This window comes from Aquarana catesbeiana, linkage group LG01 (assembly GCF_042186555.1).
Source record: "Aquarana catesbeiana isolate 2022-GZ linkage group LG01, ASM4218655v1, whole genome shotgun sequence".
In the NCBI taxonomy this organism is placed as follows: domain Eukaryota; kingdom Metazoa; phylum Chordata; class Amphibia; order Anura; family Ranidae; genus Aquarana; species Aquarana catesbeiana.
The window spans coordinates 42,389,903-42,414,081 of NC_133324.1; the positions used below are offsets into that span (position 1 = coordinate 42,389,903).

The following is a 24,179-nucleotide window of genomic DNA, read 5'->3' on the forward strand; positions in this document are numbered from 1 at the left end:
CTGCTGTAGCGGCGCTTTGCAGGCGATTTTAACCCTTTTTCAGCCACTAGCTCGGGTTAAAAGTGCGCTGCTAGCGGCCAAAAAAAGATTTTTATTTTTAGCCGCACTTTACCGCCGATGCCCCCAACGCCTTGGTGTGAAAGCAGCCTAGGGTAAGGAGGTGGGTTACTGATATAAGGGGGAAACCTTTATATCAGTGTCCCTTTACATTATTGTATTCACTCCCCCTTACATCAGTGACCCTCCTTAGACTTGCCTGGCAGTGCTGTCACTGACCTCCTCTCAGGTACACCTTGCAGGGATCAGTCGTCTCAAGCTTGGTGACTCTGGTTTTATCCCATAGTCTCCTTTCCACAGTCCACACACGTCTGACTTGTACCATGACCCCCATCCCAGCGACACTACCACTCTTAACTTCTCTCCAGACTCCCTCAGAGACTGCAGACATGATATAAGACAAGAGATTGTCAGAGGTTGCGGACATGATTCAAGAGATGGTCAAAGACTGTGCAGACATGATACAAGAGATGGTCATTGATTGTGTAGACATGATATAAGAGATTGTCAGATACTGCAGACATGATACAAGAGATCAATGCAGTCTCACCAGTTCCCATCAAATGCAGCCTACCTCTGTGCCCATAATCGCAGCCTCACTGTGCCCATAATCGCAGCCTCACTGTGCCCATAATCGCAGCCTCACTGTGACCATAATCGCAGCTTCACTGTGTCCATAATCGCAGCCTGACTGTGCCCATAATGGCAGCCGGACTATGTCCATAATGGCAGCCTGACTGTGCCCATAATGGCAGCCTGACTGTGCCCATAATGGTAACCTGACTGTGCCCATAATTGCAGCCTGACTGTGCCCATAATCGAAGCCTGACTTTGCCCATAATTGAAGCCTGACTCAGCCTGACTGTGCCCATAATTGCAGCCTGACTGTGCCCATAATTGCAGCCTGACTGTGCCCATAATCGAAGCCTGACTCAGCCTCACTGTGCCTATAATTGCAGCCTGACTCCGCCTCACTGTGCCCATAATCACAGCCTCACTATGCCTATGAATGCAGACTCACCATTGCCCTGAATCACACACACAGCGGGCACCTCCTGCTGTGTGTCATGTCGGAGCTGGTTCTGTGTGTTGTCGGCGGCACTGTTAAAAGGTCCTGTCCCCCTAGACTGGCTCATGTGATAGGTGGAACACAGATGCAATCTACTATCACACAAGCTGGTCTAGGGGGGCGGGACCTTGTAACAGCGCCGCCGACAACAACACACATACCCAGCTCCGACCGTGACAGCGCTCCCACAGCCTGCAGCCAGAGATCAAAGTGGCCCCAGGGCGGGCAGCCTACCTGGAAATTTCCCGGTATACCGGTAGGCCAGTCTGGCTCTGATCATCTCCACCCAAAAACTGAAACACTGCTATCTGCTTTTGCTTATCTCTATTTAATAATGCTGGTACGTGTTGCTGAAACATCTCCACCCAAAAACTGAAACACTGCTATCTGCTTTTGCTTATGTCTATTTAATAATGCTGGTATGTTATTTTTACTTAACCGTCTGTAGACCTGTCCACATGACAATGCCTTGTCTTACCAAACATTATGGCCCGTTAACTTTAGTGTCCTCTTGCTAGATTGCGGTTTCTGAAGTAAAAATTTTAACCAGTCAACCTTTATTACCTCCTGATTGATAATTGAAATTCACCCATCCCCATCCCTATCAGTAAAAATGTAAGCATCTTTTGGGAGAAGCATTTGCAGGGGGCACATTTGCAAATGGGGCTCTTTCTCAAAGTGTGGCTATTTCTATAAGTGGGATCACTTCTGACTCTGCACTTCAGCAAATGCACAAAGCAAATGAACACAAGAAAATACTTTGAAAAACACCACACAGACATCAGGTGACCTTGTTTACCCCTTCAGCTGATTCTCCTTGTAACATGCACTCTCGACCACTCCTTTTGACAGCTCTGTCCTCTATCCTTAAACTATCTCTCCTTCACCCCTCTTCTCCCCCCCACAGCATTCATATATATCACCCTCACTTCTGTCCTTTTCTTATTACTGAACCCACCAACTCCTGCTAATTCTAAATCCACACACACAAAAAATCTCCAGGACCCTGTGCCATGTCCCTTCATATAAATCCCACTCCCATATTACCTCCCTCACCCTCCTGCTTCTCCTAACCTCTGGAGATATATCCCCAAACTATGGGCCTCCATCATTTAACTGTACCCCATGCACCATCATCCTGCACCCTCTGGCAGCAGCCGCAATCAACACAATTTAGTTCCCATTTCTATTCTTTCCAAGACCAGACTCCCTTTCTCTTGTGCCCTTTGGAATTCCCACTCTGTCTGTAACAAACTCACCTCTCTCCATGACCTCTTTATTGCTAACTCATTTAATCTACTCACCATTACCGAAACCTGGCTTCATGAATCCGACACAGCGTCTTTTGCTGCCCTATCCCATGGTGGTCTTCTCTGGACTCACTCCTCCAGATCCAGAGGATGTAAGGGAGGAGATGTCGGAATCCTTCTAGCCCCACATACCACCTTTCAGGTACTTCAATCACCTCCCTCTCTGTCACTTTCTCCTCTTTCGAAGCACACTGTATGGGCCTCTTCACTCCAGTTTCTCTAAGGATAGCTGTGATCTACAGGCCCCCTGGACCAGTATCAACCTTGATGACTTCTCTGCCTGGCTACCCTACTTTCTTTCTTTCTTTCGAAATCCCCACAATCATTCTGGGTGACTTCAACATCCCCATTAATACTAACACTCCTGCCACTTCCAAACTTCTCAGCCTCACCTCCTCCTTTGACCTGAAGCAGTGGATACTTGTTGCTACTCACTCTGAAGGCAATATCTTTGACCTCGTTTTCTCTCACCTTTGCACTCCATGCAACCTCTCTAACTATCCACTCCCTCTCTCTGATCACTACTTTATTAGTTTTACTCTCTTCCTCTCCTCCACCTCCTCTCCCTCTAACCACCTAAAAGTTACCCGCAGAAACCTACGTCATCTCAAGCCTTCTCTTCTCTACTCTGCTACCTACAACCTCTACGACAAAATCTCATCCTATCCTGCACCAACCTAGCCACTTCTGTCTACAATGCTTCACTTCTAGCCTCACTGGGCTCACTGGCCCCCCTCACTACACAGAGAATAAGGCCCGACCCCTTCAACCTTGGAAAACAGATGATACTAGAAGTCTGAAAAAACATAGTCATACTCATGAGCGCATGTGGCGTAAGACTTATGCCGCGTACACACGAGCGGACTTTCCGGCATACTTGGTCCGGCCGACCAGAGGGTGGGGACGAGCGAGCGCCCCCCCCCTCCTGATACCAGGCCGCATGCCCTCAACATGGGGGGGTGGATGGTTTGGGAGAGGGGGCGCCCTGCGGGGCCCCCCACCACAAAACACCTTGTCCCCATGTTGATGAGGACAAGGGCCACGCCCCCTTAAAATGTCAGTCCCAGCATGCCCAGGGACTGTGACGGCATAAGGGGGCAGGGTCTCTGCCTATATAAGTCACATCGGAGCGCTCAGAGAGCATTCCAGGCAGAGAAACCGTTGTATCAACATCTGAAGAAAAGAAGAAGCTAAGAAGCCCAGAAGCCAGAAGCCATAAGTCCGGGCCCCCACTAACAAAAGAGCGGCATGAAGATAGCGGAGGAGCTGGCAAAAGAACTGGAACACCTGGAGAAGAGGCCAGAGTGAGCGGAGAAGAACCAACCAGACGTCAGGAGAAGAGGAACCAGAGGGACCCCCGAAGCCGGAAGAAGACCCCCCGGAGCTGTCTAATAAATCACTTAAAAAACCTGTGTAGTGTGTTTTTATTATTGACACTTTTTCCCTAGGTGAATGGGTAGGGGTACCATGTACCCCATACTCATTCACATAGGGTGGGGGTCCGGGATCTGGGGGCCCTCTTGTTATAGGGGGCTCCCGGATTCCGATAAGCCCCCTGCCCACAGACCCAGACAACCAACGGCCAGGGTTGTCGGGAAGAGGCCTTTGTCCTCAACAACATGGGGACAAGGTGTTTTGTGGTGGGGGGGCCTCGCAGGGCGCCCCCTCCCCAAAGCATCCAGCCCCCATGTTGAGGGCATGCGGCCTGGTACGGTTCAGGAGGGGGGCGCTCGCTCGTCCCCACCTACTTTCCTGACCGGCCGGGCTGCGTGCTTGGATCGGGGTCTGGTATGGATCTTAGGGGGGACCCCACGCCGTTTTTACGGCGTAGGGGGTTCCCCTTAAAATTCATACCAGACCTAAGGGCCTGGCATGCCCCGCTACAGGGCTCGCAAGGTGTCAATCTCGCCGATAAAAGCGCAGAGATTCACTTCCTTTTCTAGTCCCGTCGTACTCGAGTCACATTCAAAATGAACGGACTTGTCCGTGTGTGGGCAAGTCCGTTCATTCTGAAAGTCCGCCTTAACTCCGGCGAAAGTCCGTCGGAAAGACGGACGGACCTAGCCTGCCGGAAAGTCCGGTCGTGTGTAGGCAAGTCCGTACATTCAGGTAGTCTGCCGGAAAGTCTGGCGGGAAGAAAGTCGGACCAAGTCTGCCGGAAAGTCCGCTCGTGTGTACCCGGCATTAGTCTCAGAAAGATTTCAACCAATATAAATCCACCCTCCAAAAATACAATTCCAGCCTCCTCACTGCCAAGCAGACCTATTTTCTCACTCTCATTAGCAACTTAGCATCCCATCCCCGTCAACTCTTCTCTACCTTCAACTCTCTACTTCGTCCTCCACTGCCTCCACCGGCCAACTCACTCACTGCCCAGGAGATCACCAATAACTTTAAAACAGAAGATTGATACAATTCACAAGGATCTCTCGTGAATTGTATCAATCCTCTGGATCCTGTTCCCTCACAAATGCTACGTTCACCCTCTGGCTCTATGCTATACTCTCTAACCCAGAATTTTAATCTCTCCTTCTCTTCTGGCATCTTCCCCAACTCTCTAAAACATGCACTTGTCAGACCCATACTTAAAAAGCCCTCATTGGACCCATCCAATCTTAACAACCTATGCCCCATCTCCTTGCTCCCCTTCTTATCCAAACTCCTTGAACGTCTGGTCTACAACCGAATGAGCATCCACCTTGCTGATAATAGCCTTCTTGATCCCCTTCAGTCTGTATTTCATCTTCAACACTCCACAGAAATTGCCCTCCTAAAACTAACAAATGATCTACTAACGGCCAAAACCAATCAACACTATTCTGTACTCCTACTCCTGGATCTCTCTGCTGCCTTTGATACGGTTGACCACCCCCTCCTCCTCAAAAAACTTCATGCCTTTGGTCTCCGTGACTGTACTCTTCCTACTTATCCAACCACCTTTAGCATTTCTTACAACTCTACTTCCTCCTCTCCTCTTCTTTTTTCTGCTGGGGTCCCCCAAGCTTCCGTTCTCTCCCATTTTCAATCTACACCTTCTCCCTGGGTCAGCTGATAGCCTCCCATGGCTTTCAATACCACCTCTACGCTGATGACACTCAAATCTATTTCTCTACCCCTCAGCTCACTCCCTCTGTCTTCCCACGTATCACTAATTTACTATCAGATATATCAGTCTGAATGTCACACCACTTCCTCAAACTCAATCTATCCAAAACTGAACTTAGAATTTTCCTGCCCCATATGCCCCTTTCCCTTCCCCTGATCTCTCTGTCAAAATCAATGGCGCAACTATAAGCCCATCCCCACATGCCAAGGTTCTAAGTGTAGTTCTGGACTCTGAACTCTCCTTTAAGCACGTAGTAAGTAGTGAAGATAGGATAGGATGGGACTTTATCGAAGCCATGGCCTGGTAAGGCCATGTATTTCCATCCCAGGGGACTTTAAATGAAACTATGGCCTGGTAAGGTCATGTGTTTCCATCCCCATTCAATTCAAAAAGAGGGGAGCAAAGGGGAAAGGGGGATATTGGGACTTTATATGAAGCACGTGGTAGCAGGAATGAATTGGTGAATAAATAGGAATTTTATTGATTACATTTATAATAACATAAAATGCTGGTATCAATAGTAAGCAAGGTAATTGCAAAACAAGGTAATTGCAAAACATGATAATGTACAAACATGATAATAACATTAGTGTTACAAAGTAGAATCACAATAAAAATCCAGGGTTCACCAAGACATGATTAGATAAAAACGTAAGCAAATTGATGCCTGCAAGACCAAGGGCCTCTTACACCTGTTGGGATAGTAGATAATAGCTTGAAAAACTGGGTATGTTGATAGGAACACGGCATTTGGTAGCTCTACGCGTTTCGTGACCTTTGAACCACTCATCAGGAGCAAAGAATGTGATAAATCTATGATAGAGAAATTGTATGTAAATAATCAAAAATAAATTTGAATTAATGAAGGGCATGAACAGGGGTGGGGTAAAGCATCACGTCCAATCACTGTCCAAATCTTACAGCCTCAACCTCCGCAAATTCTCCAAAATATGCTCCTTTCTAACCAATGACACAACAAAGCTCTTAATTCACTCTCTGGTCATCTCTAGCCTTGACTACTGCAACTCCCTTCTCATTGGCTTACCTCTACGTAGTCTATCACCTCTTCAATCCATCATGAATGCTGCTGCCAGACTCATCCACCGTACCAATCGCTCTGTGTCTGCTACCCCTCTTTGTCAATCCCTCCACTGGCTTCCGCTCATCCAACAAATTAAATTCAAAATACTAACAACTACTTACAAAGCCATCCATAATTTAGCCCCCAGCTACATCACTAGTCTAGTCTCTAAATATCAACCTACTCGTTCTCTTTGTTCCTCTCAAGACCTTCTGCTCTCTAGCTCCCTCGTCACCTCCTCCCATGCTTACCTCCAAGACTTTTCCAAAGTCTCTCCAATCCTATGGAATGACTTACCTCAATCTGTCCCATTATCTTCTAGTCTATTAGCTTTTAGACGATCCCTGAAAACCCTACTCTTCAGAGAAGCCTACCCTACCCACACATAACAATTGTATTTTCATTTTCTCCATCAGCTCACCCCCCCCCCCCACAGTTATTACCTTTTGTTTCACTTGACCCTCCCTTCTAAATTGTAAGCAGGGCCCTCTGATCTCTCCTGTATTGATTTGTATTGTAAGTGTACTGTCTGCCCTCATGTTGTAAAGCGCTGCGCAAACTGTTGGTGCTATATAAATCCTGTATATATACACATATACAGTATAAAATATATATAGTGGGGATGGAAAGTATTCAGACCCCCTTACATTTTTCACTCTTTGTTATATTGCAGCCATTTGCTAAAATCATTTAACTTCATTTTTTTCCTCATTAATGTACACACAGAATTGACAGAAAAACACAAAAATGTTGACATTTTTGCAGATTTATTAAAAAAGAAAAACTGAAATATCACATGGTCCTAAGTATTCAGTATTCTGTGGCATTCATATATTTAACTCAGGTGCTGTCCATTTCTTCTGATCATCCTGGAGATGGTTCTACAACTTCATTTGAGTCCAGCTGTCTTTGATTATACTGACTGAACTTGATTAGGAAAGCCACACACCTGTCTATATAAGACCTTACAGCTTACAGTGCATGTCAGAGCAAATGAGAATCATGAGGTCAAAGGAAGTAACTGCCTGAAGAGCTCAGAGAATTGTGGCAAGGCACAGATTTGGCCAAGGTTACAAAAAAATTTCTGCTGCACTTAAGGTTCCTAAGAGCACAGTGGCCTCCATAATCCTTAAATGGAAGACGTTTGGGACGACCAGAACCCTTCCTAGAGCTGGCCATCTGGCAAACTGAGCTATCGGGGGAGAAGAGCCTTGGTGAGAGAGGTAAAGAAGAACCTAAAGATCACTGTGGCTGAGCTCCAGAGATGCAGTCGGGAGATGGGAGAAAGTTGTAGAAAGTCAACCATCACTGCAACCCTCCACCAGTCAGGGCTTTATGGCAGAATGGCCCGACGAAAGCCTCTCCTCAGTGCAAGACACATGAAAGCATGCATGGAGTTTGCTAAAAAAACACCTGAAGGTCTCCAAGATGATGAGAAATAAGATTCTTTGGTCTGATGAGACCAAGATAGAACTTTTTGGCCTTAATTCTAAGCGGTATGTGTGGAGAAAACCAGGTACTGCTCATCACCTGTCCAATACAGTCCCAACAGTGAAGCATGGTGCTGGCAGCATCATGCTATGGGGGTGTTTTTCAGCTGCAGGGACAGGATGACTGGTTGCAATCGAGGGGAAAGATGAATGCGGCCAAGTACAGGGATATCCTGGAAGAAAACATTCTCCAGAGTGCTCAGGACCTCAGACTGGGCCGAAGGTTTACCTTCCAACAAGACAATGACCCTAAGCACACAGCTAAAATAACGAAGGAGTGGCTTCACAACAACTCCGTGACTGTTCTTGAATGGCCCAGCCAGAGCCCTGGCTTAAACCCAATTGAGCATCTCTGGAGAGACCTAAAAATGGCTGTCCACCAACGTTTACCATCCAACCTGACAGAACTGGAGAGGATCTGCAAGGAGGAATGGCAGAGGATCCCCTAATCCAGGTGTGAAAAACTTGTTGCATCTTTCCCAAAAAGACTCATGGCTGTATTAGATCAAAAAGGTGCTTCTACTGAATACTGAGCAAAGGGTCTGAATACTTAGGACCATGTGATATTTCAGTTTTTCTTTTTTAATAAATCTGCAAAAATGTCAACAATTCTGTGTTTTTCTGTCAATATGGGGTGCTGTGTGTACATTAATGAGGAAAAAAAATTAACTTAAATGATTTTAGCAAATGGCTGCAATATAACAAAGAGCAAAAAATGTAAGGGGGTCTGAATACTTTCTGTCCCCACTGTATATACATATATATATATATATATATATATATATATATATTATATGTTACAGCTTTTGCACATCTGTGAATTTCACGTTAAAGTTAAACACAATTAATATAAAAAACATAGTATATGCGTATATATACTGTATATACAGTATGTATATAAAAATATAAGGTATACCAGTCATATTGGATATCTGCCCTTCTGAACATGGGGCACAGTCATAGCAGCAAGAGTGGATTGAAGATCCTGGCTTTTTTCTGTATCCGGGTAAACAAGAGTCCACACACCGAGACTCCAGCTTCTAAAAGGAAGTGAAAAAAAATGAATTTACTTGTGTGAAATAACATTGGAGATGAAATAAGAGTGTGTTGAAAACTTTTACTGTATCTCCTTATCTGTGACTTCCATTGCATATTATTTCTATTTTTCAGTAGGGCTGCCAGTAAGTCTCTCAGTGTACAGTGTGGAGATCCTGCCAGGAACAACTCTTCTTATTTCAGGCTGACCACACTAAGCCACCACCTCACACTGGAGGAGTACTCATGGCAGAATTACAATGCTGATGATAATATTGAGGAAGTTGATTAGTGTTGTCAGCCTGCTATAGGAAGTGCTGCTACTGGTGTGATCTCCGGGTAAGAAACTGCAAAGGATTCCCAAAAAATGAAAACCGAATACAGTGATAATGGGGGTCATTTACTATAGCGCTATGGCGCTAATTCGCACTAAAACGGTATTCACTATAGCGCTGGTGAGAAAATACTCCCAAAATCGAATTGACTATAGCTCCCTGCAACTAAATAGAGCCCAAACCCTTACTCTGCTAAAACCTAGAGAACTGCACATGGAAATAATGTTTAGAGCATGATATAATTGCCTAAATGGTACTGAATAGGGATGAGCCGAACACCCCCCTGTTCGGTTCGCACCAGAACATGCGAACAGGAAAAAAGTTCGTTTGAACACGCGAACACCGTTAAAGTCTATGGGACACGAACATGAATAATCAAAAGTTCTAATTTTAAAGGCTAATATGCAAGTTATTGTCATAAAAAGTGTTTGGGGACCTGGGTCCTGCCCCAGGGGACATGGATCAATGCAAAAAAAAGTTTTAAAAACGGCCGTTTTTTCAGGAGCAGTGATTTTAATAATGCTTAAAGTCAAACAATAAAAGTGTAATATCCCTTTAAATTTCGTACCTGGGGGGTGTCTATAGTATGCCTGTAAAGGGGCGCATGTTTCCTGTGTTTAGAACAGTCTGACAGCAAAATGACATTTTGAAGGAAAAAACTCATTTAAAACTACCCGCGGCTATTGCATTGCCGACAATACACATAGAAGTTCATTGATAAAAACGGCATGGGAATTCCCCAAAGGGGAACCCCGAACCAAAATTAAAAAAAAAAAAATGATGTGGGAGTCCCCCTAAATTCCATACCAGGCCCTTCAGGTCTGGTATGGATATTAAGGGGAACCCCGGCCAAAATTTAAAAAAAAAAAAAAAATGACGTGGGGTTCCCCCTAAATTCCATACCAGACCCTTCAGGTCTGGTATGGATTTTAAGGGGAACCCCGCGCCAAAAAAAACCAAAAAAAACGGCGTGGGGTCCCCCCAAAAATCCATACCAGACCCTTATCCGAGCACGCAACCTGGCAGGCTGCAGGAAAAGAGGGGGGGACGAGAGTGCGGCCCCCCCCTCCTGAACCGTACCAGGCCACATGCCCTCAACATTGGGAGGGTGCTTTGGGGTAGCCCCCCAAAACACCTTGTCCCCATGTTGATGAGGACAAGGGCCTCATCCCCACAACCCTGGCCGGTGGTTGTGGGGGGCTGTGGGCAGGGGGCTTATCGGAATCTGGAAGCCCCCTTTAACAAGGGGACCACCAGATCCCGGCCCCCCCTGTGTGAAATGGTAAGGGGGTACAAAAGTACCCCTACCATTTCACTAAAAAACTGTCAAAAATGTTAAAAATGACAAGAGACAGTTTTTGACAATTCCTTTATTTAAATACTTCTTCTTTCTTCTATCTTCCTTCATCTTCTGGTTCTTCTGGCTCTTCTGGTTCTTCCTCCGGCGTTCTCGTCCAGCATCTCCTCCGCGGCGTCTTCTATCTTCTTCTCCTCGGGCCGCTCCGCACCCATGGCATGGGGGGGAGGCTCCCGCTCTTCTCTTCTTCTTCTTCTCTTCTTCTCTTCTTCTCTTCTTCATTTTCTTCTCCGGGCCGCTCCACATCCATGCTGGCATGAAGGGAGGCTCCCGCTGTGTGACGGCGCTCCTCGTCTGACAGTTCTTAAATAACGGGGGGCGGGGCCACCCGGTGACCCCGCCCCCCTCTGACGCACGGGACATGACGGGACTTCCCTGTGGCATTCCCTGTGACGTCACAGGGAAGTCCCGTCAAGTCACCGTGCGTCAGAGGGGGGCGGGGTCACCGGGTGGCCCCGCCCCCCGTTATTTAAGAACTGTCAGACGAGGAGCGCCGTCACACAGCGGGAGCCTCCCGCCATGCTAGCATGTGTGAGGAGCGGCCCGGAGAAGAAAATGAAGAAGAGAAGAAAAGAAGAAGAGAAGAAGATGAAGAAGAAGAGAAGAGCGGGAGCCTCCCCCCATGCCATGGGTGCGGAGCGGCCCGAGGAGAAGAAGATAGAAGACGCCGCGGAGGAGATGCTGGACGAGAACGCCGGAGGAAGAAGAGCCAGAAGAACCAGAAGATGAAGGAAGATAGAAGAAAGAAGAAGTATTTAAATAAAGGAATTGTCAAAAACTGTCTCTTGTCATTTTTAACATTTTTGACAGTTTTTTAGTGAAATGGTAGGGGTACAAGTACCCCCTTACCATTTCACATAGGGGGGGGGCAGGGATCTGGGGGTCACCTTGTTAAAGGGGGCTTCCAGATTCCGATAAGCCCCCCGCCCGCAGACCCCCACAACCACCGGCCAGGGTTGTGGGGATGAGGCCCTTGTCCTCATCAACATGGGGACAAGGTGTTTTGGGGGGCTACCCCAAAGCACCCTCCCAATGTTGAGGGCATGTGGCCTGGTACGGTTCAGGAGGGGGGGGGCCGCACTCTCGTCCCCCCCTCTTTTCCTGCGGCCTGCCAGGTTGCGTGCTCGGATAAGGGTCTGGTATGGATTTTTGGGGGGACCCCACGCCGTTTTTTTTTTTTTTTTGGCGCGGGGTTCCCCTTAAAATCCATACCAGACCTGAAGGGTCTGGTATGGAATTTAGGGGGAACCCCACGTCATTTTTTTTTTAAAATTTTGGCCGGGATTCCCCTTAATATCCATACCAGACCTGAAGGGCCTGGTATGGAATTTAGGGGGACTCCCACGTCATTTTTTTTTTTTAATTTTGGTTCGGGGTTCCCCTTTGGGGAATTCCCATGCCATTTTTATCAATGAACTTCTATGCGTATTGTCGGCAATGCAATAGCCGCGGGTAGTTTTAAATGAGTTTTTTCCTTCAAAATGTCATTTTGCTGTCAGACTGTTCTAAACACAGGAAACATGCGCCCCTTTACAGGCATACTATAGACACCCCCCAGGTACGAAATTTAAAGGGATATTACACTTTTATTGTTTGACTTTAAGCATTATTAAAATCACTGCTCCTGAAAAAACGGCCGTTTTTAAAACTTTTTTTTGCATTGATCCATGTCCCCTGGGGCAGGACCCAGGTCCCCAAACACTTTTTATGACAATAACTTGCATATTAGCCTTTAAAATTAGCACTTTTGATTTCTCCCATAGACTTTTAAAGGGTGTTCCGCGGCATTCGAATTTGCCGCGAACACCCCAAATTGTTCGCTGTTCGGCGAACTTGCGAACAGCCAATGTTCGAGTCGAACATGAGTTCGACACGAACTCGAAGCTCATCCCTAGTACTGAAATATGCGGTATATTATTTAAAGATTATCTGCTTTTAAACTGTGTGAAAAAGTGATTTCTACACTGAAATATCTTTAAAAGTCTGAAAAGTGAAAAATTCCCTGTTTTGGACAACTAGGTGCCAACACAACTGAGCATGCTCAGACCTGAAAATAACTCATTTTATCTCCAGTGTCTTTTTTACCTGGAGCTATAGTAAATACCAAAATGAGAGCTAATTAGAGAACATTTTTTGGAAGTTAAAATCTGCTCTAATTTAGTCCAAATGAAGTTTCAGTCATTGATTCTAATGGAACAATTCTAACTTTCACAAAAAAACCTTTTAACCACTTGACCACTGGGCACTTAAACCCCCTTAATAACCAGACCAATTTTCAGCTTTTGGTGCTCTCACATTTTGAATGACAATTACTCAGTCATGCAACACTGTATCTATATGAATTTTTTGTCCTTTTTTTCACACAAATAGAGCTTTCTTTTGGTGGTATTTAATCACCGCTGGGTTCTTTATTTTTTGCGCTATAAAAGAAAAAAGACCGAAAAATCTGTAAAAAAAATAAATTTTTCTTCGTTTCTGTTATAAAATTTTGAAAATTAGTAATTTTTCTTCATATATTTTGGCCCAAATTTATACCGCTACATATCTTTGGTAAAAATAACCCAAATTAGTGTATATTATTTGGTCTTTGTGAAAGTTATAGCGTCCACAAGCTATGGTACCAATATCTGAAAATTGATCACACCTGAAGTACTGACGGCCTATCTCATTTCTTGAGGCCCTAACATGCCATAAAAGTACAAATACCCCCCAAATGACCCCTTTTTGGAAAGAAGACATTCCAAGGTATTTAGAAAGATGCATGATGAGTTTTTTGAAGTTGTCATTTTTTCCCACAATTCTTTGCAAAATCAAGTTTTTTTTATTTTTTTTTTTTCTTTTTTTTTTTTTCACAAAATTGTCATATTAGCAGGTTATTTCTCACACACAGCATATGCATACCACAAATTACACCCCAAAACACATTCTGCTATTACTCCCGAGTATGGCGATACCACATGTCTGAGACTTTTACACAGCGTGGCCACATACAGAGGCCCAACATGCAGGGGAGCACCTTCAGGCGTTCTGGAGCACCCAGGCCAATTCTGACATTTCTCTCCTACATGTAAAAATCATCATTTATTTGCTAGAAAATTACATAGAACCCCAAAACATTATATATGTTTTTTTAGCAAAGACCCTAGAGAATACAATAGCGGTCATTGCAACGTTTTATCTCGCACGATATTTGCGCAGCAATTTTTGGAACGCGTTTTTTTTGGAAAAAAAACAGTTTTTTGCTTTAAAAAAAAACAAAACAGTAAGGTTAGCCCAATGTTTTTGCATAATATGAAAGATGAAGTTACGCCGAGTTAATAGATACCTAACATGTCACCTTTCAAAATTGCACACGCTTGTGGAATGGCGCCAAACTTCACCACTTAAAAATCCCCATAGGCGATGCTTTAAAATTTTTTACTGGTTACAAATTTTGAGTTACAGAGGAGGTCTAGGGCCAAAATTATTGCTCTCGCTCTACCGATCGCAGCGATACCTCACATGTGTGGTTTGAACACCGTTTTCATATGTGGGCGGGACTTACGTATGCGTTCGCTTCTGCATGCGAGCACACGGACAGGGGCGCTTTAAAAAAATTTTTTTTTTTTTTTATTGTTCATTTTACTTTATTTATTTTAGTTTGACACTTTTTTCCAAAAAAAAAAAATTTTTGATCACTTTTATTCCTATTACAAGGAATGTAAACATCCCTTGTAATAGGAATATGGCATGACAGGTCCTCTTTACAGTGAGATATGGGGTCAATAAGACCCCACATCTCACCTCTAGGCTGTTCCTGAAATAAAAAAAAAAAAAAAAAAAAAAAAAGATCCTGGCTTCGATCATAGCGGTGAGTCGGTAGAAGCACCGGAGGGCGGCGGGAGGGGGGGCGTCCCCTCTCGCCTCCCGTAAGAACAATCAAGCAGTGTAACAGCCGCTACGATCATTCTTATGGTGTAGGGAATCGCCGGCTGAAAAAGATGATATCTGAATGATGCCTGTAGCTGCAACCATCATTCAGATATCCCCGCACAAAGTCAAGGACGTCGTATGACGGAAGGCGGGAAGTGGTTAAAACGCTTTTTTTTTTTTTAACACAAAGTTGTCCATTTATACAATATTTCTAACACATAACATGTACATACCAAAAATGACCCCCCAAAATAGATTCTCCTACTATTCCTGAGTACGGCGATACCACATGTGTGAGACTTCCACAGCCTGGCCACATACAGAGGCTGGGTACGGCTGAGCATGGCTGGGTATTGCAGAGTATCACCGAGTATGACTGGGTATGGCAGAGTATGGCTGGGTATCACCGAGTATTGCAGAGTATGGCTGGGTATCACCGAGTATTGCAGAGTATGGCTGGATATTGCAGAGTATGGCTGGGTATCACCGAGTATTGCAGAGTATGGCTGGGTATTGCAGAGTATGGCTGGGTATTGCAGAGTATGGCTGGGTATGGCAGAGTATTGCGGGTTATGGCAGAGTATTGCAGATTTTTGTGGGGTATTGCAGAGCATGGCTGGGTATGGCAGAGTATGGCTGGGTATCACTGAGTATTGCAGAGTATGGCTGGGTATTGCGGGATATTTCAGGGTATTGCAGGGTATGGCAGAGTATTGCGGGGTATTCCAGGGTATTGCAGGGTATGGCAGAGTATTGCGGGGTGTGGCAGAGTATTGCGGGGTGTGGCAGAGTATTGCGGGGTATGGCAGAGTATTGCGGGGTATGGCAGAGTATTGCGGGGTATGGCAGAGTATTGCGGGGTATGGCGGGGTATGGCGGGGTATGGCAGGGTATGGCAGAGTATTGTGGGGTATTGCGGGGTATGGCAGAGTATTGCGGGGTATGGCAGAGTATTGCGGGGTATGGCAGAGTATTGCGGGGTATGGCAGGGTATGGCAGAGTATTGCGGGGTATGGCAGGGTATGGCAGAGTATTGCGGGGTATGGCAGGGTATGGCAGAGTATTGCGGGGTATTGCAGGGTATGGCAGAGTATTGCGGGGTATTGCAGGGTATGGCAGAGTATTGCAGGGTATGGCAGAGTATTGCGGGGTATGGCAGAGTATTTCGGGGTATTGCAGGGTATGGCAGAGTATTGCGGGGTATTGCGGGGTATGGCAGAGTATTGCGGGGTATTGCAGAGGGAATTGCAGAGTATTGCACAGCATTGCAGGGCATGCAGAGTAGTAGGGATGGCTGAGCATGGATGGATGGATGGCTGGATGTCTCTGTGCAGCGCTGTGGGCACTACAGATGCAGCCCACAACGCTGCAGCCATCCATCCATCCGCCTCTTCGGTCACTGTGTACCGATCGGTACACAGGAGGGGAGGAGAGGGGGAGGAGAGGAACCGGCGTCATCAGATGACGCCGGTTTGTTTACATGTGATCGCTCCGTCATTTGACGGAGCGATCACATGGTAAACGGCCGCGATCAGCGGCCATTTACCGGGATCTGTGATGCGCCGGGTCCTGTGGACCCGGCAATCACGGATGCTCTCGAGTGCGCGCCCTAGGGGGCGCGCGAGAGCAGAATTCTGGGAGGACGTCCCTGGACGTCCTCCCAGAGTTAAACAACCACCCTGTAGCCGTCATTTAGCTATGGGCCGGTTGTTAAGTGGTTAATGTTGAGATGAAATGTATCTTTCTGTGAAATAAATTTTCCTTTGCAACATTGTTGCTTCTACTTAAAATATTTTGATTTTAAGAATACTACAATGTGGAATGTTTTGATGTTTTGGTAAAATATATTTTTCTCTGTCACTTTCACTTGTTACTCTTCATCTCACAACAATCTTTAACCTAAACTCACACAGGAGTCTTTACAATGCACAAAAATACCATTGCTGATGAAAATTTAAAATGAATCACAATTTTTTGTGCTTTGTATTATTTCCAGTTATTCATAATTTGAGCCCAAAAAATGTGATATGTGTACCAACATCAGAAATCAAAATGTAATTCCCAAAAATTTGAGGGTAATATTCTACTCTCACCCACAAAAAAACACCAAATATCACAGAATAAATCAAGAAGAATAACTCTTGAGTAATGTAATTCCATCACCTGTATGTCCATAGAAATGCAGTATTAATGTGTTTTTATGTGTAGTTATGTGTAGTTATGTGTAGGAGGGTCTCACATGTGGCAGCTCTGTGGCTTAGAGGTTAGAACTTCTGCTTAGTATCTCTGAAGGGTCTGGGTTCAAATCCCAACCATGTTACTTCATGTAGAGAAGTTGTCTCATCTCCCAGGTCCTATAATTATGTCTAAATGTAGTAGTTATGTGTAGGAGGGTTCCACCACCATTGTAAGACTTTTCCAGATACACTATTTAGCCAAAAGTATTGGGATGCCTGCCTTTACACACACATGAACTTTAATGGCAGCCCAGTCTTAGTCCGTAGGGTTAAAATTTGATTTGGCCCACCCTTTGCAGCTAGAACAGCTTCTGGGAAGGCTGTCCACAAGGTTTAGTCTGCCTATGGGAATGTTTGATCATTCTTCCAGAAGTGCATTTGTGAGGCCAGGCAATGATGTTGGATGAGAAGGCCTGGCTTGCAGCCTCTACTCTAATTCAGCCAAAGGGTGTTCTATCGGGTTGAGGCCAGGACTCTGTGCAGGCCAGTCAAGTTTCTCCACCCCAAACTCTCTCATCCATGTCTTTATGGACCTTGCTTTGTGCACTGGTGTGCAGTCATGTTGGAACAGGAAGGGGCTTTCCCCAAACTGTCTCCACAAAGTTGGGAGCATGAAATTGTCCAAAATGTCTTGGTATGCTGACGCCTTAAGAGTTCCCTTCTCTGAAACTAAGAGGCCAAGCCCAACCCCTGAAAAACAACCCCGCACCATAATCCCCCTCCACCAAATCATTTGGACCAGTGCACAAAGCAAGGTCCATAAAGACATGGATGAGTGATTTTGGGGTGGAGGAACTTGACTGGCCTGCACAGAGTCCTGACCTCAACACAACAGAACACCTTGGGGATAAATTAGAGAGGAGACTGTAGGTCAGGCCTTCTCGTCCAACATCAGTGCCTGACCTCACAAATGCACTTGGAAGAATGGTTAAACATTCCCATAGACACACTCCTAAACCTTGTGGACAAGAAGAGTTGAAGCTATTATAGCTGCAAAGGGTGGGCCAAATGAGTTTTGAACCCAATACTAATACTGGGATGCCATTACAGTTCATGTGTGTTTAAAGGCAGGCATCCCAATACTTACGCCAATATACTGTATATTGCTTGTGACACTGAGCATGGCTATGGACTTAGGGCTGGTTCACACCGAAGAGATGCAGAGAACATGTGTGGGTCTGCCCTGGTGGCTTAGTGGGTAGCAGTTCTGTCTAGCAGCACCTGGGATGTTGGTTCAATTCCCCAACATGCTAATCCTTGTGTTGAAGTTTATATGTTATCCCTGTGTGGGTTTCTCACCACAATCCAAAGACATGCTGGCATCTTATTTGTCTCCTGTCAAAATAGGTTCTAATGTAAGAACGTTAATTTTGGACTTTATATTGGAAGCTCATTGCAGCCAGGGACTGATGTTAATGTTTATTAGCACTAATCATGCCCAGGGACTTGGACAATTCAAATTTTAGGGTTTACACTGCACGGGTACATATGCTTAGAAAACTGTTGCTTTGTTTATGTGGATGCAAATGGACTTTGATCTTTGTCCTGTAGTTGGAGATTTGATGCACATAGCCAAGGGCTAACACAGTTGCGAATAGTATTATGTGTTCCTGCCCATCAGGTGAAATCACTTTAGACATACATGAAGAGACAGATTGAAAGATACTGGTGGGCGTGTACTTCTATTGGGTGTGTCAGTGTGCTATCAATACAACCTATCTTATATAAAGGCCTGCAGTAGGGGGTTCGTTTGGCCTGAGAAGGTCAGGTTTTTTGCTTTGATTTGTGGGGGAGAAGGAATGATATTGGGAGATTTGATGAAATTCTTGTGCATTTTTTTCAATCAAAAGTGGGTTTATGTGGCCATGCTGTCAATGTTGTGCATGTATTGTTCCTGTCTGATCATGCAAACATCGTTTGGAAGCATCTGCTGACCTACTATTTTTTATCTCGTTTAATCGTGTACACCAAAATGCAGCTTCCAGCAGAACATGGTCACCAATGTATGTATGTGTGGATTGTGGGCTGGTGGTGGGTGTTTTGAATAAGTCTTGCAATATTATGTTGGAATGCTTTGTAAGAATGACTGTTAAGTATGTTTCTATAATCTTGCAGATAACAATGTGATGTGTTGCCAGTTATACACTGAAATTAAAGCTGTGTCCAGTCTAAGGTTTTGTCTAATTTTAGATTGTAAGCTCCTATGAGCAGGGCCCTTAAAATTCCGTTGCTAAATGTAGTACCATATATCCTGTCCAAATTTTTTTGAAGCTAGTAAATGTAAATTTATTTTTTTTCTGCTGGTAAAATAAAAGTACATTAAGCGTGCGTGTGTGTGTGTGTGTGTGTGTGTGTGTGTGTGTGTGTGTGTGTGTGTGTGCGTGCGTGCTTTTTTTTTTTTCCTTCTACTTTTCTTTCTTTAGTTTTTGTGGGTGGTGGTTTTGGGAAAGTGCAATATCTTTTATATTGTATTTCAATATGTATTTGTGCACCTTAAAACTAATCTCTTTGCCCTGGTTCACATGCTACATTGAAATTGCGCTACTTCACTTGAAGTAGCACGATTTCAAAGTAGCAAGGTCAGCGTGATTTCAGGTGGCTTCATACACAAATCTCTATAGAAGTCGCACCTGAAATCGGCAAAAGTAGTGCAGGAACTACTTTAGCAAATTGATGCGGTGCCACAAAAAAAATGTTGCATCAATTGGAACAGTGCCATTGCCAATAGTCATGCGATTTGTTCTCTCAAATTGCATGACCAATCGCTTCAATGTAAACCTAGGCTTCTGCACAACTGCAAGTTATATATAAAGATTCCACCTTTATCATTAACAGCTGTGGAGAATTGCAGGTAATGAATTCAGCTGGTGGATAGGCAGTGTTTGAATGTGTCAGCTCTGGTTCACATTGGTGTGATTTGACATGTCAAATCTGTGGCAATTGCACTGTTCTAATTGGTGCGATTTGTATTGATATTGGTGCAGAAACCTGCACCGATGTCTCTGATGTTGCCCCCACAGTTGGGACTGACATGCAGGAATGAAATTGTAGGAGTTCAGCTGAACGATTTCCTCCCTCTGTCAGTGTGAACCAGGGCTCAAACTGGGCCTTTTGCCTTTGTAATTCACCTGCTGCTAACCCAGGGACACCATTTCTTAACAAACTACCTTAAGTTTACCTTCAAATATATGTAGAAATACAGATTTGCATATCTGAAAATAAAAAAATACTAATCATGGTTGAGATCAAATATTCGCAGCTACAATCAAAAGCGTGGTTTCACCTTCTGACCCAGAAATTAGTCATTGTATGCACCCGGAAGTTCCTGCACTGGTCAGGATCTCTATCTAGGTGGACATGGTGAGGTCTCTTTAGCAGAGAGGAGGCGCTGCTCATTGGCCGGGTAAGTGTAGGATATGTACTTGTACTTAATCAATGCGGGGGTGGATGTCATAGTTAGATTTGGTGTGGGTGGGGTTCATTGATTTGTTTGGCATCACCACACATTTGCTTCCGTCCCATGTGCACACATCACTTCCTGCATTTGTTCTGCTGTTGTAAATCAGTAAGGACTATGCAAGTATAAATGAGAGCTCCTTTTCTTAAAATATATATGTGACTTGTTTCACAGCTGGGCGAATTTTCCAGCAAATTTGGACCTCTGAGTTGCATGACAAGTTGTACCCCATGATTCTCAATGACAACCATTCATATCTGTGCTACTTTAAGTCGCACCAACTTCAAAGTAGTCTCTGTACTACTTTGGTGTGACTTAAGGTATATCGGGTACAATATTACACAGACATTCCCAGAAGTTGGGTCAAGTTGCAGCGGCAAAGTGGCAGCAAAATAGTGTGACTTTCAGGTCGCAGCAGTATGAATGAGATTCAAGGATAACACCTTTGAATTTGGCCCTATTGTCACTTGTGCATCCTGAAGGTGTAGCAAATTCGTCCCTGCACTACCCTGGTTTGACTTTGATGCAATTTGAGGTCCATACACCACAAGATTACACAGACATTATTTCAAGTCATGACAAAGCTGTGCAATTTTTAAGGTCGCACAAGTGCAAATGGGGCCTTATTCAAAGGTGTTATCAATTAATCGCATTAGGTTACTTTCACACTTGGGTGACTTTTCATGGAGCTTTGGACCTCAGAGTCACATGAAAAGTTGTCCCCCTTGATTTCCATGCATATTTATTAGAGCTGCACAATTAATCGTCATCGTGATTTTTTTCCCCCTTTACGATCTTGAAAAAAGAGTTTCACGATTCTTGCTATGCAAAGAACTCTCTCTGCTCTTCTGAAGCCAAAGCCGAAAAACCAGGAAGTCTGCCAAGAATTAGAACATTCTTTATCAGTGAACTTAACTAGAAACCTTGTAACAATTTGTCAATTAAATAGAATTCTGTGTAAGTGAGGAAAGTTTAACTACTTAAACTCTAAACATTTTTCTGACATTTGTTGGTTTCAGGTTAAAATCATTTTTTTTTGCTAGAAAATTACTTAAAACCCCCCAGCATTCTATATATATTTTTTTAGTAGAGACCCTAGAGAATAAAATGGTGGTTGTTACAATATTTTATGTCACACTGTATTTGCGCCTTTCAAATGCAATTTTTTTTTGGAAAAAAGTACTTTAATAAATTTAAAAAAAAAAAAGAAACGTTAGCCCAATTTTTTGTGGGATAATGTGAAAGATTTTACGTTGCGAGAATCGTGATCTTTTTATTCTAAGCAAAAAAATTGTGGTTCTCATTTTGGCCAGAACCGTGCAGCTCTAATATCTATGCAACTTCACCCATGTTCACATAGGTCTGAATTGACATGTCAAATTGTAGGCCAAATCGGTGCCTATTGATGGCAATGGAACTGTCCGAATTGGTGCGACACCACAACGATTCCCAAAAGTAGTTCCTGCACTACTTTGGGCGACTTCAGGGGGCGATTTCTTACCTCCCAACTTTTTGAGATGGGTATAAGGGACACCTATTGGCAAAAGTAAGTAGGCATAGGACACCTTCTTAAAGGAGAACAGTTGGGACCTATGTGATTTCACTAAACATCTGTGCAGGAAAGTGCACTGATGTCTCTGAAATCGCTGACAAAGTCAGGCTGAGTCACACTTGTGCGACTTTGGATATCAGAGTCGTATGACAAGTCATACCCCATGATTTTTAATGTGTACCATTCATATCTGTGCAACTTCAAGTAACACTGACTTCAACGTAGTCCCTGTACTACTTTGGTCTGACTTTGATGCGAGTTGAGGTCCATAGACCTCAAGTTTACACAGGCATTCCCTGGAATTGCGGCAAAATTGCTGATGCAAAATCATGGGAAAGTTGCGTGTCTTTCCCTGTGACTCCTGTGTCCATAGACCTCAAGATTACATAGGCATTGCTTAAAGTCGCATTAAAATCTCGCAACTTTCAGGTCGCACAAGTGTGAAAGGTGCCTAAGTCACTGTGCTGAGTACTATTTTATACCTAGAATATAAAGTAGTCCCACCATCAAACACTAGTAAACATATGTTCTCAATATAATTGTGCTCAAATGGCTGAAAATCACACAGATAGTATCACCTACTGAAAGCTTGCATTGTACTCAGCAGCATATGCTGAAAAGAGGCAAATGCCTATTAGCCAATGCCACATCGGCACGAGCATGGTTGTTACTATAATATTAATGTCTGAAATGCAAAACATTATTGTATTGAATCAAACATTAGTAAATGTATTTTCCCTGTAGGTAAGTGCTCAGCTCTGTAGCATAGCGGTATACCCTGCTGCCCCCAAAAGTTCAAGCCATGAATTCAAATCCCACTGACAGCATCACCTCCCAGACGTGTGCATTGTACTCAGAAGCATAATTAGGCAAAGCACATCAGCTTGCTTTATTCCATATTTTCACTCTTCAAATGCATGCAATGGTATGTACTTATTCAATAATATGGTATGGAATTCCAAAATTCAAGGAAAAAAATGTCATAGGGTCCCCCCAGTACATACCAGGCCCTTCGGTATGGACTTTAAGGGGAACCCCACACCAAAATGTAAAATAAATTTGATGTGGGGCCCCCAAAATCCATACCAGACCCTTACCTGAGCATGCAGCCTGGAGGTCAGGATAGGGGGGGACGAGTGAGCACCCTCCCCTTCTGAACCTTACCAGGCCACATGCCCCAAAGCACCTTTTCCCCATGTTAATGGGGACAAGGGCCTCTTCCCGACAACACTGGTCGGTGGTTGTCGGTCTGCAGGCAGGGGGTTTATCAGAATCTGGAAGCCCCCTTTAACAAGGGGGCTCCCAGATCCTGCTCCCTATGTGAATAGGTATGGGGTACATTTTACCCCTACCCATTCACCAAAAAAAAGCAGTGAAATGTAAAAAAATTAATAGCCGGTTTTTGACAAGTCCTTTATTGTAGAATAGCTCCGAGCTGTCTTCTTCCCTGAGCCATCTTCTCCAGACACTGTCTCTCCCTCCTCCATCTTCTCCCCGAGCTGTATTCTCCCAGAGCCATCTCTCCTGACGCCGCCATCTGCTGTGTTCTTCCGCACCGCTGGTTACCCGCTAATAAAAAAAAGCTGCTCTTCTTCCATGGTGGTCTTCCTCCACTGTGTTGTCACCCGCTGTGTAGTGTCTCTTACATAGCCATGGAGCGGACTCTTCGGGTGACATTATCGGATGGCCACAGAAGACCGCCACAAGAAGAGCGGCTTTTTTTTTATTAGTGGGTAACCGGCTGCGCTGAAGAACACATCAGCGGGAGAAGATGGTGGCAGCAGGAGAGACAGCTCGGGGAGAAGAAACATCAAACACTAGTGAATGTATTTTCTATGTATTTTCTATGTATTTTCTATGTATGACTGTGCTACACCCAATAGGCTAGCGGTCAGCACTTCTACCTTGAAGAACTCATGGGTTCAAATCCCACTAAATACTAAAAGATTGAATTGGTGAAAAAAGAGCAAATGACTATTAGCCAATTAGCCAAAGCAGCATATGCTGAAAATAGGTGAATGCCAATAAGCCAATGCACTTTAAATTTGGCTGATTCTATTATATTAACTCTTCAAATGCATGCAATGATATGTAAGTATTCAATACTATTATGGTGTGAAATTCCAAACACCACACACTAACTAATGGGCAGATTACATTTTTTTGTTTGTTCATTTTAAT

The 24,179-nt window shown here is 44.4% G+C and overlaps 1 protein-coding gene across 1 annotated transcript in view; it reads right to left on the reverse strand.

Moving 5' to 3' along the window:
* The window catches only part of LOC141141291 (vomeronasal type-2 receptor 26-like), a 219,508-nt gene that overhangs the window by 59,800 nt on the left and 135,529 nt on the right, over positions 1-24,179 (reverse strand). Inside the window, exon 5 of the mRNA XM_073628994.1 lies at positions 9,030-9,153. Coding sequence (XP_073485095.1) covers positions 9,030-9,153 — 124 coding nt within the window. The remainder of the gene's footprint in view (positions 1-9,029; positions 9,154-24,179) is intronic.